The 16,108-nt window shown below is 39.5% G+C and overlaps 1 protein-coding gene across 1 annotated transcript in view; it reads left to right on the forward strand.

The window, feature by feature from the left end:
• The window catches only part of BRIP1 (BRCA1 interacting helicase 1), a 120,882-nt gene extending 105,807 nt beyond the window's left edge, over positions 1-15,075 (forward strand). Inside the window, exon 25 of the mRNA XM_050908940.1 lies at positions 14,984-15,075. Coding sequence (XP_050764897.1) covers positions 14,984-15,075 — 92 coding nt within the window. The remainder of the gene's footprint in view (positions 1-14,983) is intronic.
• Positions 15,076-16,108: the final 1,033 nt, after the last annotated feature.

The following is a 16,108-nucleotide window of genomic DNA, read 5'->3' on the forward strand; positions in this document are numbered from 1 at the left end:
TGACAGAGCCCTTCTGTACATGTACTTACTTCAGCTTAAGTGGGAACTGCGATGGATGTTGCCAAGATTTAATACCTCTAAAAGGAGAATACTTGTCAAGGGCAGGACACCAAGGGTGGAGTTAGAACACTGCCTGCGCTCTCAGTGCAGTCTTTCTTCAAATGGTATTCAAAAGCCAAATAGCAAGTTCTGGGGCAAATTTTTACTGTCCAACTTTTCCTGAAAAAAACCCCAAAACCTGTTTCTTAATAAAGGACAATTAGTAGCTTAAACAAGATCAGAATATACCCTAGCAGCTTTTATAGGTATGTAGCACATGCAAGTCCGTAGATTGTGTATGAACTCTGTATGCACAATGCTCAGATGTTACAGAGAGGGTGGTTTTCCCAAAGCCTAAAGGGCAGAATAAAATGCTTACCTTTCTCATGCTCCCTGAAAGTGCCTCCTTACTTTAATAACAAGACATTCTTTTTCTTATTGGCATTTGTAGCCCTAACTTAGATATTTCTCCTTTGCACGTAAGAAGGACTGGTGTTTGTAGCCAGTGACATTCAATCAGTAGTGGATTGGTCTGGCTGGTTTGCAGGTAGCATTCTTGTGCTGTTCGAGTTGCCCTGCAGTATCGGAAGCAGCCTCGCTGGGCTGTTGCCATTGTCTCCAGCTTTTGGGTGTTACGTGTTTTGATTTGCCATTGTCCTAGAAGATGGAGACTATTCCTATACAGAAGGAACTCTGTGAAGATTTTATCTTCCGTTTGATTTATCAGTGTACAGCTCACCAGACTGTAGCTACCATATCTTTGGTGCTTTGGTCTCCAACGTTATCTGCGAGTTTCTTTTTGCTCCACTCTATTTGAAATGGTGAAAGGAAAATATACGCAAATCTCCAAGTTTTGTCGTCAGTGTACAGATTTAAGCAGGTGAATTGAAATACTGGCTATTTAAATTTTCACGGCAGCTTCTAACTTTATAAATGATAGATAGCTGAAAGATACTCTCTTACAAAAGTACTGAGGTTATTACACTAAATGAAATAATTTTTCAAATTTCAGTGTGACTGTACAGCCAGAGTAATTTCTAAAGATAAGACAAAATTGTTCACCTTCACTGTTGAGCAGAGATAATATTCTGAACATGCGGTTGTACAGTGCACTGCCTGAACAGCAGAGGTCCTCAAGTCCTAGCTGTTCATGCTCAAGTAGAAATTTTGCAGCAATTACATTCCATTAGTCATTTTATAAAACAATTTTGCTCAAGGATTTTGTCATGCAGTTAAACAAAATGGTCATCTTGTTTTCCTTAAATTTTTTTTAATTATTGTGAAATACTATCTGTTATTATTTCTTTTGCAGTGTTGCAGTAATATTTTAGAAAAACATTTGGAGGGTTTAAGTACTACTCCATCAAGCCTTTTGAAGAAACATGCAGCAGTATTTTAGCAAAGTAGTTCCTGTGCCTCATTTGTCATTAAATGGCAGTGCTGCTGTCTAGAAGCATAACTTCTTAATTATTATTAGAAAACATACAAGCATCTGAAATGTTATGGTAAAATATAACTCTGCTATCCAGAAATTATTAGTTCATGTTCAATTAAGACTGTAACTAATTTTTACCTCACTGTAGAGATACTAATTCAAATTATTTGAATGTGTACAGCAAGTAAAGAGTTGGCATGGTCTATTGAATTTATGGGCTTGGACAAAACTTAAATATTTATGCACTTATACAGGTAACTTTATTACCAGCCTCTCATTCATAGATTTACAGAAATATCTTACCAAAGACAATGACATGGACATGAAACGATAAATATTGAGAGTATTTTTTCTTTTACGTAGTCTACTGGCTGAGCACCTTAACTAGCTCTGTCTGGCCTGAAAACCCTTCCAACTTTGTTGCTGGTAACTTCCCTGTAACCTGGACAACTAAGCTTTGAATAGAAAGCAAGAATATAAGTAAAAGTAGCTGCAGTTTATTTTAAAATATTTTCCATGATTAACACATTTTTAATAGCAGGAAACGCTCAGATTTTGGCTTCATCATTAAATATGCTGGAGAATAGGTTTTGTGCTAGAGTAGCTGCTAGTTTTGTGTCTCTGCTCACAATTATTTCCACATCGTCGCACTGCTTACCCGTGCTACTAGTATTCACTTGGTTGGTGATTCAGAGGTTTTCAGAAGGCCAAAGAAAAAAGCATTTTACTTCAAGTTGGTTCACTACTGTCTTTAACCTGTCGTGTTTTCTGGACAATCTCATGATAGTGCCTTTTTGTAAAAGCTCTCTGAATGATGGATTAAGATCTGTCTTGGATTTTACATGGATTAAGTTTTAAATTAACATAAAAGAATAACAATGTGAATCAATTTGATCAAAGAAAAAGTGTCACTAATTATTTAAACAGGACACTTACTACAGAGGTTTAAAGGCAAAGAAGCGGATTTCCCTTGCATGTGGATCAAATCAGAAGTATCCCATAATTGACTCTTTACAAGACCTTGCTGCAGCGTAATGGACTAGATATTAAAGCCTTAAGTATTTAAAGCTAGTTTCCGTCTTTCTCTAAATGGAGGTCTACCACTAAGAGCTATTTTACAAGTCTGACACATTAGCTACATCACTGTGAAATACACTGGGCTCTGGCTTCTCTGGTCCGGAATTTCAAGAGCTTTCAATAGTTAAATGGTGTGAAATGGGTAGCATTGAACCTGTGAGAAGGAATGAGCATCCTAAAAATAAATTCCAGATGGAGATGTCTGTTGGAAAGGAACAGAGATAGTGGATGTTCCTTTTTTATAGGCATTTAATTAATTTTATCTTTGCCACCTATATTTAATCTTGTTGGTGCCTCTTGGGAAAACTCATTCTCTGGTAACAATAGCTCTCAAGGCATGTGAGCCTTTTTTCTTTCTGGGTTCTGAAGATGTTGTCTTCTGCATTTATTTCTGTTTAAAAACTGGATCAGATGAATGCTATTACAAATAAAACACTGGTTTGTACATGAAGGAATGTTGTATTTTCTCATCTAAGGAGCACATACCAGTTTTCTTTTGGAGGGGATGCAGTAAAGTCATTCCAAAAAAAGAGACTGCTATCTTCTTGTCCAGTCCTCCTTGTTTGCACAAGGAGTATTGCATGACTTACACTGTCAAAACAGTAGAGATGTTATTCCTAAGGCAACTAAAGGTAGTACAGCTTATCCAGTCTTATAAAAACAATCACAAATAAGACAGGAAAATGTGAAAATGTTGTAGGTGTTCCCATTAAAGAGTTTACAGGATTGAGCCAATCCTTTTTTCTTCCTTTTTTTTTTTTATTATTATTGCTACATATAAAATGGTATGTGTTATATTAGGTAAGATTTCTGTCAATATAAACTTTTATTTGTTTTGATCTGTGTCTAAATGTTGCTGTACTTTGCGCTAGAGTCAGTGAGCATCCTCCATGCTCTTCATTTTCCATTAATCTACGCTCCAAGCAGTCTCTCCCACCATGTGTACCCCAGCCTTTACCCCAGGCTTCACCTTTTCAGACAGCCCTATGTAAGTGGTACAGTAGTGTTACACTGATACAAGAAAGTTATGTGCTGTATTTTTTAACCAGTTTCTTTTTGTATGGAAATAATTCATATATAAATATTCCTTTACTATAGTGGTTTATGCTATATAGACTTATAGGATAATATTACTTGGCAAGCAAAATAATCCTTAATATGATCCAGAATTTACTTTTATCCAATTTCTGTCTTCTAATGTCAGGTAGAAATCAAATAATCCTGAAATCAACTGGAGATCAGTCAGGGAAGGAGCCCTGTGAAGGATGAAATTTTGTCCCATAGGCACAATTTAAAATTCCAAAAGATGTGAAAAATGTGAATATCTTAACTTCAATTTGTAACATCTGTGACTTCAAACCAGACATAAACAATACTGAATGAATTATATTTTTTGTGTTTCCTCAAAATAACATTGTAAATATTAAAGCCACAAATTATACTTTAAAATGAGACTGGACATTGACTATGATTACTCTGAAAGATGAAGTATTTCATACACAAAGATCAAAGTATGCTACTTAACTGTTTCAAAGGAGAAATACTTTGTAAAAGTTAGTCCAAAACTTTGACTTATGGATTTAACTTCTTTGTGTAGGTGAAGAAAGAAAGCCAAGTTTTCAAGTATTTATTTTAACAATTATTCCTAGGCTTGTCATCTTCTCTGAGGAAAGGACCTCCTGTATTTTGGTTAAGCCATGTGTTCGTCGTGGGAATGTTGGGGTTTCTACATTCAGCTGCAGTCAAGGTTTGAGCAGCTAATAACAAGTAGCTTAACAAAACCTCATTTTTTGTATTTGGCAGGTTGACATTGTCCGCCCAGCAAGGCTACTGCTAGGGTTAGCATAATATTTTCAGCGAACACTGGTTCTGCAAAGCAATTTGTTTTGTGCAGTCCAACCATATACGTGATCAAATGTACCCAGCTGACCACATCCTCTCCAGCCCTGGCAGCGAGGGACAGGAGCCATCTTTTCGTAGTCTGGACAGGGCCTAAGAAACAGATTTATCTTTGAGTGATTTTAGGATTTCTTCTACTCCATCCAGAGTGACTATATATGACACATTCACAGATGCTGGATCGGTTCTCTGCCTCTGTGCAATGCCCAGGTAAATGGGGTTTGCACAGTGGTGTAGGGTGGCCATTTCAGGGAACGCCGACAAAGCGGATCTCCAAAATTCCCACTGCAGACCCGGAGCTGCAGCAGCTCCATAACAGCTGCACTCCCCCTGCTTGGGTTTGCATTCATACTCATGGCTTGCATCCCTCAATTTTCCCCTGATGATTTCAAAATGGCACAAAATGGAGTTCCTATGGCACATATTTTTTCCAATGACCTTCCAACTTTCCACATCCTGCTCCCATGCCATAGCGGAAATATTCTAGCTCTTCTGCTCCTTGGACTGGAGCGGTCTGAGTTGTTAAACCTTTTACATCTCAATGGTGAAAGTTGTATATCTTTCTTTAAATCTAATATTCTAATAGTTAATACTATTTAAGAAAAATCTCTTGACTTAAATCATGTCAGAAGGAGATACTTAGACCCTAAAGGGTCCTGAGCATCATTGTACCAAAAAAGGGTTTGTTAGTTTCTATTGCTTCCAAAGAAAGTAAAACCAAGAAAACCCTTAACTCTTAACTTGGTTTTAAAATCTTACCAGTCTAATTTTCCAGTCATGAGATTTCTGCCTGAAGTACTTTTCTTGGGCTATCTTTGTTTTACACCAAAACAAGTATTTTCAAAAATCCATTTTCCATTGATTTTCTTACCCAGAAAAGCAGCTAGGAGCTAATAAAAAGAGGAAGGCTGGTCCAAAGAAAGCACTGTGGCTGTTGTAGATTTGCAGAGCTGGTCTGGGGAGCAACAAGAGCTGCTGTCAATCTCCTTCCTTTTCCTCATTTGCAAGGCACAGCTGGAGAAGACCTGGGCATGTACCCGTGGCTGGGGCTCCATTCCAATAGCATCCAAATAGAGAGATTAAACTAACATAGACATTAATTTATATTTAAAAATTAACCTAAGTAACCAACAAGAAACATATGAGACTAATCATAAAGAAAAGCCTGATCTCCACAAAAAGAAAAATAAACTCTCTTGCCAAAGACTCTTTCCCCAGACACATTGATACTTTCCTTCAGCTCACCAGGTTGCATCAGAACTGATTTTATATTTTAAAAATGAAAGTTAATTTCTAACTATGTGTGTGTGTATATGTTTGGAGCACCCAAAAAGCTTACTGAAGTAAATAGCGCAAAATATAATAGGTACAACTTGTTCAGAAAAGATATAGAATGAAGGCAGGAGGCAGGATCCTCTATTTCTGTTGATGACAGAAGATTGCCTGAGCATAACCTCCTTTACCAGAATATTAAAAATACACCCATCTGTCTTTTATCTATATACAAACATGAAAAGAGCCACTAAAATAATTAACTTAAAGGTATGTAGACTAGATATGTAGATACGCAGATTTTAAAGATACATCGACTAAGTAGAACAGCAACATGCTTTGTACCACATTTTAAAACAATATCGGCCCTAACTGATAAAAGGGGGTGTGTCTGTTACCTTATAATGATCTCCTAATCCAAGCTGAAGCCAGGGCATTGAAGTCTCACAGACCAGTTGTATTTCCAAATTAAAACGCTAGAGCACATAACCACCAAGGCGTTCTTGTCTGTCAGACAGACTGTAGACGGTTTAGCTGACTCTACTAATGTGTCCAGCATGGAAAGCGCAAGCTTGTATAAGCATTGACTTTCTTCTGAATTCGCAGCCCTCTGAAAACTTCTAATTACATAATTATTGCTGTATCTAGATGTATCTTTGTTAAGATTCGTTCATATGCTGTCTTTCCATCAGCTTCCATCTGATTCTTGCCTTATATTCAGCTTTTTTTGTTGGTCAATAGTGTTTCAGTCCTGTCTTAAATCGTTATGGCAACATTTTGTTTTTACAGAAAGTTCTGTGGAGAACCACAGAGGTTTTCAAATCTGAGACAAGCAGCCTGCTTGTGATTTGAAACAAAACAATGCCTTTTTTTTTAGCTTTGATTTAATTTCTAGGCATTCTATAAATGCCCTTAGAATCTACCAAACTAAGCTAATGTAAATTTATGAATAATATCCTCAAGATGCAAGTAAAATTTGCTTATGTCTTTAAGCTGTTAGACTCTTAAAGACTGCAGTCAGTTAGTGTGCCCCAGGCTCTGCTTCCCTCGATCCAGCATACCCTTTAGAACATTGATTTAATTGTGTTAAATTTCCTAGAGGTGTTAATTGAAGATGTTGGAAGTAAAGGTATGGATCCTGGTTCATAGTCACAAATGTTTTATTTCATCTCCAGATAGCTTATTTTTAAGTAATGTGTAATTTGATTTTCATTTCCTCTCCATTTTATTTAAAAGAAAAAGCTTTCTGCATTGTTGTTTGCTGTTGCAGTTAATCTGTGCATTAAGAGTAGCAAAAGTTAATCTTATAGCATAGAAGGCTTGCATGCTACTTGGAAAGTTTAATCCATCATCCTGTGTTTATTTGTCAGCTGTTTAGATTTCATTCACTTTGAGACACAATCTTTTCTCTCCAACTTGTGTGTGAAGTATGAAATAAGTTCAAGATGTGTATGTAAGTGTGTGTATGCATGTCTCAACCTCTATTCTGACAATCAAAGACTGACTCATTTCTTTCTTGGTTTTCCTGAAGAACATGACTGCAAATCAAGATGCTTGGAATGGGAAAAGTATCCATAACCCCCCTAACTATATTTGGAAATCTCAGGTTTAATACATGCCATACAGACAGATCAGCTATAGAGCCAGTGCATACCATTGTTTTGAACATTGTCATCTTGAATATTTCTAATGAAAAATGGCTCTGCCTTTTCACACTTCTCCCTCCTACTTTCCCTTTAGATAGATAGATAGATATATAGTAAATGATATGTGATGGGAGGCTACTAATGTAGGTGACCAGTTAGAGCATTCCTGCGTGAATAAAACTGTTCCTTGTCTTTTTTGAAATCAGAGTTATAACATATTGTGTTAGGTATAGTATTTATTTGTATGACGTTTCAGCCTTATGAAATTCTTTTTAGTCCTTTATCATTATTGCCAATATTTTCTTATTATTATCACATTCACAACATGTCAATAATCTTTATGCCTATGTAAACTGATAGAGTAGCCTAAATATTACTCGAGGTTGCTCCTTTCTCCAGTCGTGCATGGGCTGATCTGTAGCTCTGGTATCTACATGTTTCCAAGGATGTTTTTTGCTTGAGTTTCAAACTGAAAGCAAGGCCCATATGCTCAGTCCCACAGTTCTTCCCGACCACAATACCTTGTCACCCTGTGCCACTCAAAAGGAACGGTGTCAATAGAAAACTCTCATCTTTCCGCTGATGAAAGCTGCGCTCTGCCTGGAACCAAGTCGGTGCAATAAGCTTCAGAACACGGCAGGCTTCAGTACTCTGTGAATCCCCATTGTTGCTCTTCCCTGTAATCAGCCAGAAAAAGGGTTTTGAAAGGCTCCAGAGTGAATTGCAGAATATGGCTGGACCCATCTGCCCTAAAATCGTGTGGCTGAAACAGGATGAGATAAAGGAGGAATCCTACCATCAAAACGGACTTGTTTAGGCAGTACAGCTGACAGGTGAGTACCACAGCTGTCAAATACTTACTTGCCACAACCAGTATATTTCTGCTCTTAATATTAAAAGTGTGTCAGAATTTCCATTATAAACCACTTATTTTGTGGGTTTATAGCTTTGCCATAAAAATACACCTTGAGCTGAGTCTTGGCATACAGCCATTTGGCTGCTTCTAACACAATATTAATTCAGAACATCCAGACAGTGTTTTTAAGCACCAGTATCTGAAAAGTTGTTGCTTCTTTTTTCTTTTCTTCTCAAGTACCTTGTTTTCTGCAGGACTTGAAGAAATCAAAGATGGCCAGATGTAATTTCAACAAGAATCTGCAATGTCTGGGAGCCCTTTTTGGAAGGACTGAGACCTGTGATAAGAAAGAAAGATCTGGGGACATCTACAAAATTCTCAGGCCACATGGGAAGGCTGGATACAGACCTCCAAGAACTGAATTGACAAGATCACTGTCTCCTCCAGCAATAGAATCACAGAATGGTTTGGGTTGGAAGGGAACTTAAAGACCATCTATTTCCAACCCCACTACCATGGGCAGGAACACCTTCCACTAGACCAGGTTGCTCAAAGCCCCATCCAGCCTGGTCTTGAACGCTTCCAGGGATGGGGCATCCACAACTTCTCTGGGCAACCTGTGCCAGTGCCTCACCACCCTCACAGTGAAGAACTGCTTCCTTACACCTAATCTAAATCTACCCTCTAGCAGTTTAAAGCCATTACCCCTTGTCCTATCACTACTTGCCCTTGTAAAAAGTCCCTCTCTAGCTTTCTTGTAGGCCCCCTTTAGGTACTGGAAGGCTGCTATACGGTCTCCCCGGAGCCTTCTCTTCTCCAGGCTGAACAACCCAACTCTCTCAGCCTGTCTTCATAGGAGAGGTGCTCCAGCCCTCTGATCATCTTTGTGGCCCTCCTCCGGACTCAATCCCAACAGGTCCATGTCCTTCTTATGTTGGGGGCCCCAGAGCTGAACGTGGTACTCCAGGTAGGGTCTCACGAGAGCAGAGTAGAGCGGGACAATCACCTCCCTTGACCTGCTGGTCATGCTTCTTTTGATGCAGCCCAGGATACAGTTGGCTTTCTGGGCTGCAAATGCACGTTGCCGGGTCATGTTGAGCTTCTTGTCAACCAACACCCCCAAGTCCTTCTCTGCAGGGCTGCTTTCAATCTACTCCTCGCCCAGCCTGTATTTGTGATTGGGATTGCCTCAACCCATGTGCAGGACCTTGCACTTGGCCTTGTTGAAGTTCATGAGGTTCACATGGGCCCATCTCTCAAGCCTGTCAAGGTCCCTGTGGATGGCATCCCTTCCCTCCAGTATGTCAACCGCACCACGCAGCTTGGTGTCATCGGCAAACTTGCTGAGGGTGCACTCAGTCCAACTGTCCATATCACCGACAAAGATGTTAAACAGCACCGGTCCCAATACTGACCCCTGAGGAATGCCACTCGTCACTGCTCTCCACTTGGACATCGAGCTGTTGACCGGAACTCTTCGAGTGCGACCATCCAGCCAATTCCTTATCCACCAAGTGGTCCGTCTGTCAAATCCATGCCTCTCCAATTTAGAGACAAGGATGTCAAATGCTTTGCACAAGTCCAGGTAGATGACGTCAGTTGCTCTTCCCTTATCCACCAACACTGTAACCCCGTCGCAGAAGGCCACCAAATTTGTCAGGCACGATTTGCCCTTAGTGAAGCCATGTTGGCTGTCAGCAATCACATCCTTATTTTCCATGTGCCTTAGCATAGTTTCCAGGAGAATCTGCACCATGATCTTGCTGGGCACAGAGGTGAGACTGACTGGCCTGTAGTTCCCCAGGTCTTCCTCTTTTCCCTTTTTAAAAATGGGGGTGATGCTTCCCCTTTTCCAGTCAGTGGGAACTTCCCCGCACTGCCAAGACTTCTCAAATATGATGGACAGTGGCTTAGCCACTTCATCCGCCAGTTCCCTCAGGACCCACAGATGCATCTCATCAGGTCCCATGGACTTGTGCACCTTCAGGTTCCTTAGATGGTCTCAAATCTGACTGCCGCCACCCAGAAAGCTTACCAGAAGACAGCAGAAAGCAGGAAAGTTTTGGCCAGCCTGGAACTTGCTAGCACAGATGAAGATCAATTTTGGAATGAAATCAAAGAATCTTAGGTCACATTCAAAGTCCATAGTGTAACAAAGCACTTGTCAGTCAGTGATCTCTGTGAGATGAGAAATTAGGAGAAAAAAATACTTGTAATTTGAAACTTACAGATACTCAGGTAGGATATTTCAGATCAGCTCAAAAAATATCAAACCCTCTACTTCTGAGCTATGGGCTTCAGGAGGAGCACATATGGTCTGTTCAAATCACAGCCCCGATGAATGACTGGAAAGATGGACAGAAACTGGAGCTCCTAGCAGCCAAATCCTGTAACTCAAGTACTGTTTGTAAAATGAATGATGAAAAGGGGCGATCCTAATCTGATCCCTGGCCTTACTGTACCATTAGGAAAAGTGATAATCTTGGTTTGTAAAACAAGAAAAATTGGCAGCTGTGGAAAAATTAAAGGAAGTAATTCAGTTAAATATTAGACTTATGAAAAAAATTGGCCATATAAGCCGTTCTGAGGCTGGCCAGGACAGAGCCTCAGAAACGTCTAGGGAAAGTTCTTCAATCAGTTCAGGAAATGTGAAGACATGAAGCTGAAAGTGCTGAGCTCCAAAGGAATGAGCATAAAGCTTATAGCTTTTCTCTAGATTTGGTCAGTTTACTTTTTGAATGTATATTAGGATCTGTGAAATGAATGGAATCAAGTACCCTTTCTCAAACTGAAGTTATTGGACTAGGTGGAATGAAAAAGAATAAATTGGTCTCGAGCAGGGAGAGTGACTGCTGGCAAACATGAAGCATCCAAAAGGTGGGAAAATTGATTTTGAAAATCTGTCCTCTTCTGAGCAAGAAATGTAACTAAAATGATGGATAAGCTATGGAAGGATTTGGATTTCATTATGGCTAGTAATAAAGTAATACATGCTGGAAGTATTGTCTTACAAATTAAATCTCTGGAAATTTACTTTAATTATGTGGCCCAGGTGAAGCATAATATTTGTAGATAACTGATTTGCAGTGGGCAATTTTTCCTAGTACAGCAGCGAACTAGTACAGCAGCTACTTGTTGCAGTATCTTTTTATCCAAGTAAAGGTAGAGTGATGGAAATCACGTTTTCAGGGCCAAGCCCTTGCAGAAACCTTAGCTGCTTAGCTGCTAGATCTGAAGGAGAGGTTAATTTTCTCTTGCACTAAGAAACTCAAATTCGAAACTCATTTAAATGCAGAGCTGCAGCATGTTCTCAAGTGATTTCCTCGCAGCATATGATGCAGTAGGTAGGTATACTTGCTCTAGCTTTAACCCAGCTAGCACAGCTAACTGTAACTTTGAAAATACAACAGCTCAGAGATCAGTACAAGTCATAAAGGTCCACAAAGTACCGCCACGCTACACTGAGCTTGTGAGCCTCTACTGAAGTTAGTCACCATTGCTGTTGGTACTTGTGTTAGCAAGGATAAAGACACCACGGCTGTGCCACAATCACAATTTCGGTGTAGTGTTTAGATTGCCTAAAAGTTTTTTCCAGTTAAAAATCAGTTCTCTGGATCCAATAAATATACAGCCTGCACACAGTGGTCTACCACAGATTGATTCTGAGGGAAACCAACCCATTACACCGCACCTCGCTATTTAGCAAAAGCAAAGCGGTAAGAAGTGCTACTGGGCATCAAGGAAATGAACTGGGATGGGATAAGTGAGCTTTCAACAATTTTTGGACCTCACTCACAGTTCTGATTAAAGTCAAATGGTGGCCTGAGCAGATTCTGTGGAGCCAAGTAACAGGAAAAGGGGGAGGGAACAGCTTTCAGAGCAGGACAAGACCTACTGCAATTCAAAAAGATGTCTTTTGGCTCAGCACCTGCTGCGTTTTAGAGGATGGGGAGAAGGTATGGTACAGCATGCCTGTTTCAGATTATCTCTAGATGATATCTTGGTATGAAGTAAAACATTTGAACAGGAACGGACGTATTTACAAATGGTCTGTAATACGTTGAAAGTCACCAACCTGAAATCAAATCCAAAGACAAGTGAATCATTGCAAGCAGAAGTAATTAATAATGAGTACACAGCCAGCCAGGGAATGGTTTTCACAGACCAAAAGAAAATGGAGGCAGGACAATCCTGACCAGCTCTCCAGACAATGGCAGTCAGGTAAAGGTTTCTGGGGTTTTTTAAGGATTACTGCTACTACTATTTCAGGCAGCTTATTTGTGGCTTTGTTAATATTGTAAAACCACTGCATGAGTTCGGTGAGAAGGAAGCCATTTCAGTGGCTAGCATAGTGTGATTTAATATTTTCAGTTTTTAAAAAAAGCTCTTGTAACTGCTCCCATTTTAGCCTCCCCATGTTTCAAACACCTTTCAGGCTGGACACAGATGCTAGCGCTTATGGTCTGGGGGCAGTATTGACAGAGGAAATCAAAGGACTTGAGGGGATGGTGGCTTATTACAACAAAAAGTTTATGTTCTCAGGAGAGAAATTAATATTCTGCTCAAAGAACATCTGACAGTGGTTAAATCTATAGAACATTTTCACTGCCATTTCTTTGGAAAAGGATATATGGTTTGGACAAATCCTCGGCAGGCTGGAGGGACTCTGAAGGGCACGTTGCCTCCTGATCGCAGAAAGGAGGAATGTTGTGCTTCCATGGTGTGAAACAGGCTTGAGCACAGGTTTAGCTAGAGAGCAAGGTTGGACGTTCATTACCAACACTGCCCTATCCCAGAACACGAGGAACAGGTCGCCTGGGGAAACCCTGATAATAGCCCAATGCCCAGTTGTCAAAATGGCTCTCCTGAAAGTCTGTGTCCCTTTGGGACAGGGAGTTGGAGCGGTGGGCGAAGGTATCATCTCCTGTTACGGGATTCCTGCTGTGCGCAGAATTATGGACTTTTTTTTTGTAAACACGCATGATTGTATTGAAGAAACACAGGGCTCTATCATCTGTTAGCTTCTCCTGACATAAGTATGCTGCAATAAATTGAATTTTATTAATTTGTTAGTGTTCAAGGAGGTATGCTGCTATTAAATTCTCCATCCCTACTGTTAGACAAAGCAAAGAAAAATCTGTGCCTTAGTGAAGGACTGATACAATACCATGTGGCTGAAACATATGTGGTTTTATACCTATCTATCTGTAAAATATCATTACGATTTCTGGGGTCTATGCACGTGAACTAAGTAATAGACTGATAATTTTCTTGCTACATTAAACCAAGTCCTATGAAATTTTGAGGGTTTTTTGCTATATCAAACAGAGATTCAGCTTTAAAGTTTTTGTATCTAAAGCCATGCTTTCCTAAATGTCTTGTTTTTCTATATCTGAACCATCATGGAGCCGTCATGTTACATTTCTAATGTCTCATTGACATGTGCAGCAACAGACCGTGATACCAGAGTTACAGAAGCAAAGGGAAATAAGTGCATGGGTTTAAACACATTCACATTAAACACAGATATCTCAACTTCTGGACATCATAGGCAGCTGAAAACTGAAAGGACAAAAGCTAGGAAAGTGGGTACTTATGAATAATCTGATTTTAACACATTTGTTTCATTTTAAAGCTATTTGAAGCTTTCTTCAAACAGTAGGAGGGATCAAACACTGGAAAATCAGTTGTGTAAAGATTTTCATCACTTTGTAAAACCTCTGTTGAATGAGTTCGCATGTAAATCAGCGGTACTGCTAGGTTACTGTGGGTTATCCAGTAATACTGATCTACATCAGCAGGGGTACATCTCATGAAACATGAAGCAGGGATGGTTTTTTCATGTGTAAGCTGTTGATGTGGGATTTTTATGCAGCGTAAGTGCCAGGTACATTTTAAAAACAGGAGTGGGAAGGAGAGCATCAGAAAACTGGTTCTGAATGTGGGAAGCCCTCCTGCAGAAACAAGCACATTGCCATGAAATAGCAGACTCAGTTAGCTGTTATTTGTGCCTGATATGAGGGCCTCTGAATCAATGACCCCAGATCCGTATGTACTTGGGAGGTGCTTGGATTCTGGAGTAACACAAGATCCGAGCACCTAGGCAGAATTCAAAGTAATTTGTGCTTTAAAATTTGACCTGTTGGGGGCTGTAAGGAAGAAGGTTTGAGGTTGCTTGATGTTTCTGATTTGTGTGACTTGGTCTCCGTTCTCATTTCACCTTTATTGTGCCTGCTTAGCTACTCAGCGTAACAGCTACTCCTCAGGGTGCTCTGTCCTCCAGTGGGATCCTCGGGGCAGAATTGTTAGGACCCATGTAAGCACATGGAGCTCACTCACGTAGGTACTTCGTGGGCTTGGTGCAGGACACTGTGATGTGTGCCATGCTGAATGTCAGATTCAGATGATTTCTTCTGGATCCCTTTAAAGTCCATTAATCTTTACAGAGCTGGGACTTTAACGGCTAATGGTCCATTCCAACAAAGTGCTGAGCTCCCTCAATTCAAAACATCTTGCAGAATGAGGCCAAAGACTATGAGGTAGGAAGAGGTGTGAGGAGAGCTTTATTAGTATGGCACATATTTAACCCATAGGAAAACCCACAAATTTTATTCATTTTAAGTGTATTTCACACTTTTTGACTATTTGAAATAACCACATTTGTAAAAACTTCTTTTAATGAATAGAGGTCTTTATGTACAAAGGCAAACCTTTTTTCCCCTAAGTACAGTACTTTTAAAATACTATTTCTTTTGTAAGTCTGGCTGCTTCCATCGTCTGTTCATTATTGCTTACTGCTACAGAACCCTCAAGAACTGAAAACAGGCAATTTAGATTATACTTTATCTTAAAAGATTTTTGCTGATCCATACCACATATTCATCAGGACTAATAAGACAGATAAGTAAAGGACTTTTTGTTATTTAATGCCAACTCTAATAAAGCTATTCTTCCGCGCAAGTGGAGAGGCAGTACAATCTTTGTGTATAAGTGATGGGAGAGAGCTACCTGGTTACAAATTCTGGCCCCATTGAAGTCAGGAGGGGTTCTGCCACTTGACTTCAACAAAGCAAGGGCTTCACCGTATGTTTAAGAGAAATATTTCACTGGTACTATTGTCAGAATGCTGGTAAACATACAATTTTTAAATTTACCTTCCTTGTCACATTTGAATGTTTGTTTACCTTACATGCATTTCAAAGTAATGTGATATAAAAGCTTCTCATCAATTTCATTTTATTTCAAGTTGGTTTTGAATTGGTTCATTTTTTTTTATTTCTTGTGCATTTAGAGATCGCACATGGCAATGTCTGGGCTAAAAACGTGGTAGGGGAGAGTTCGCATATTTTGTATTGCTGGGATTTAAACGGAATTAAAGAAAAACAGAAATGAAAACATTTGCATTTGTTTATGTAATTAAAAAAAGTCATATAAAGTTGGGCCCAAGCTAGCGAGCATATCCCTTTAATGAACACAAACCTTCACCTTTTTTGCACCATAAATGGAGAGGCATACATGTCATATCTACCATATCAATGTCATTTTGGAGTATGTAAAAAACCACTCTATTTGTCTTAGGAAATATCGAAAACTTTTATAGGGAATTCGGAAAATATTTTTTGGCTAGCATGAAAGGTAAAATCCTGCAGCACAAAGTACAGACATGGGCACAGAGACTGAACAGACGGGCTGCTGTAAAACAACCATTTAATAAGGCATTAAAATGCCATCGGCTTGGACACATAAAAAAAAAGCTATGAAAACAAATGCCTTTCAAATAATTAGGATCTTATGCTTGAGACCAGTGTTGATGTCTATGCAGAGATTTTCCTGCTGAAATCAGACCAGTCTTAGTCTGATCGTCTAAGGAAGGAATTAGCAGCG

This window comes from Gymnogyps californianus, chromosome 20 (assembly GCF_018139145.2).
Source record: "Gymnogyps californianus isolate 813 chromosome 20, ASM1813914v2, whole genome shotgun sequence".
NCBI classification, from domain to species: domain Eukaryota; kingdom Metazoa; phylum Chordata; class Aves; order Accipitriformes; family Cathartidae; genus Gymnogyps; species Gymnogyps californianus.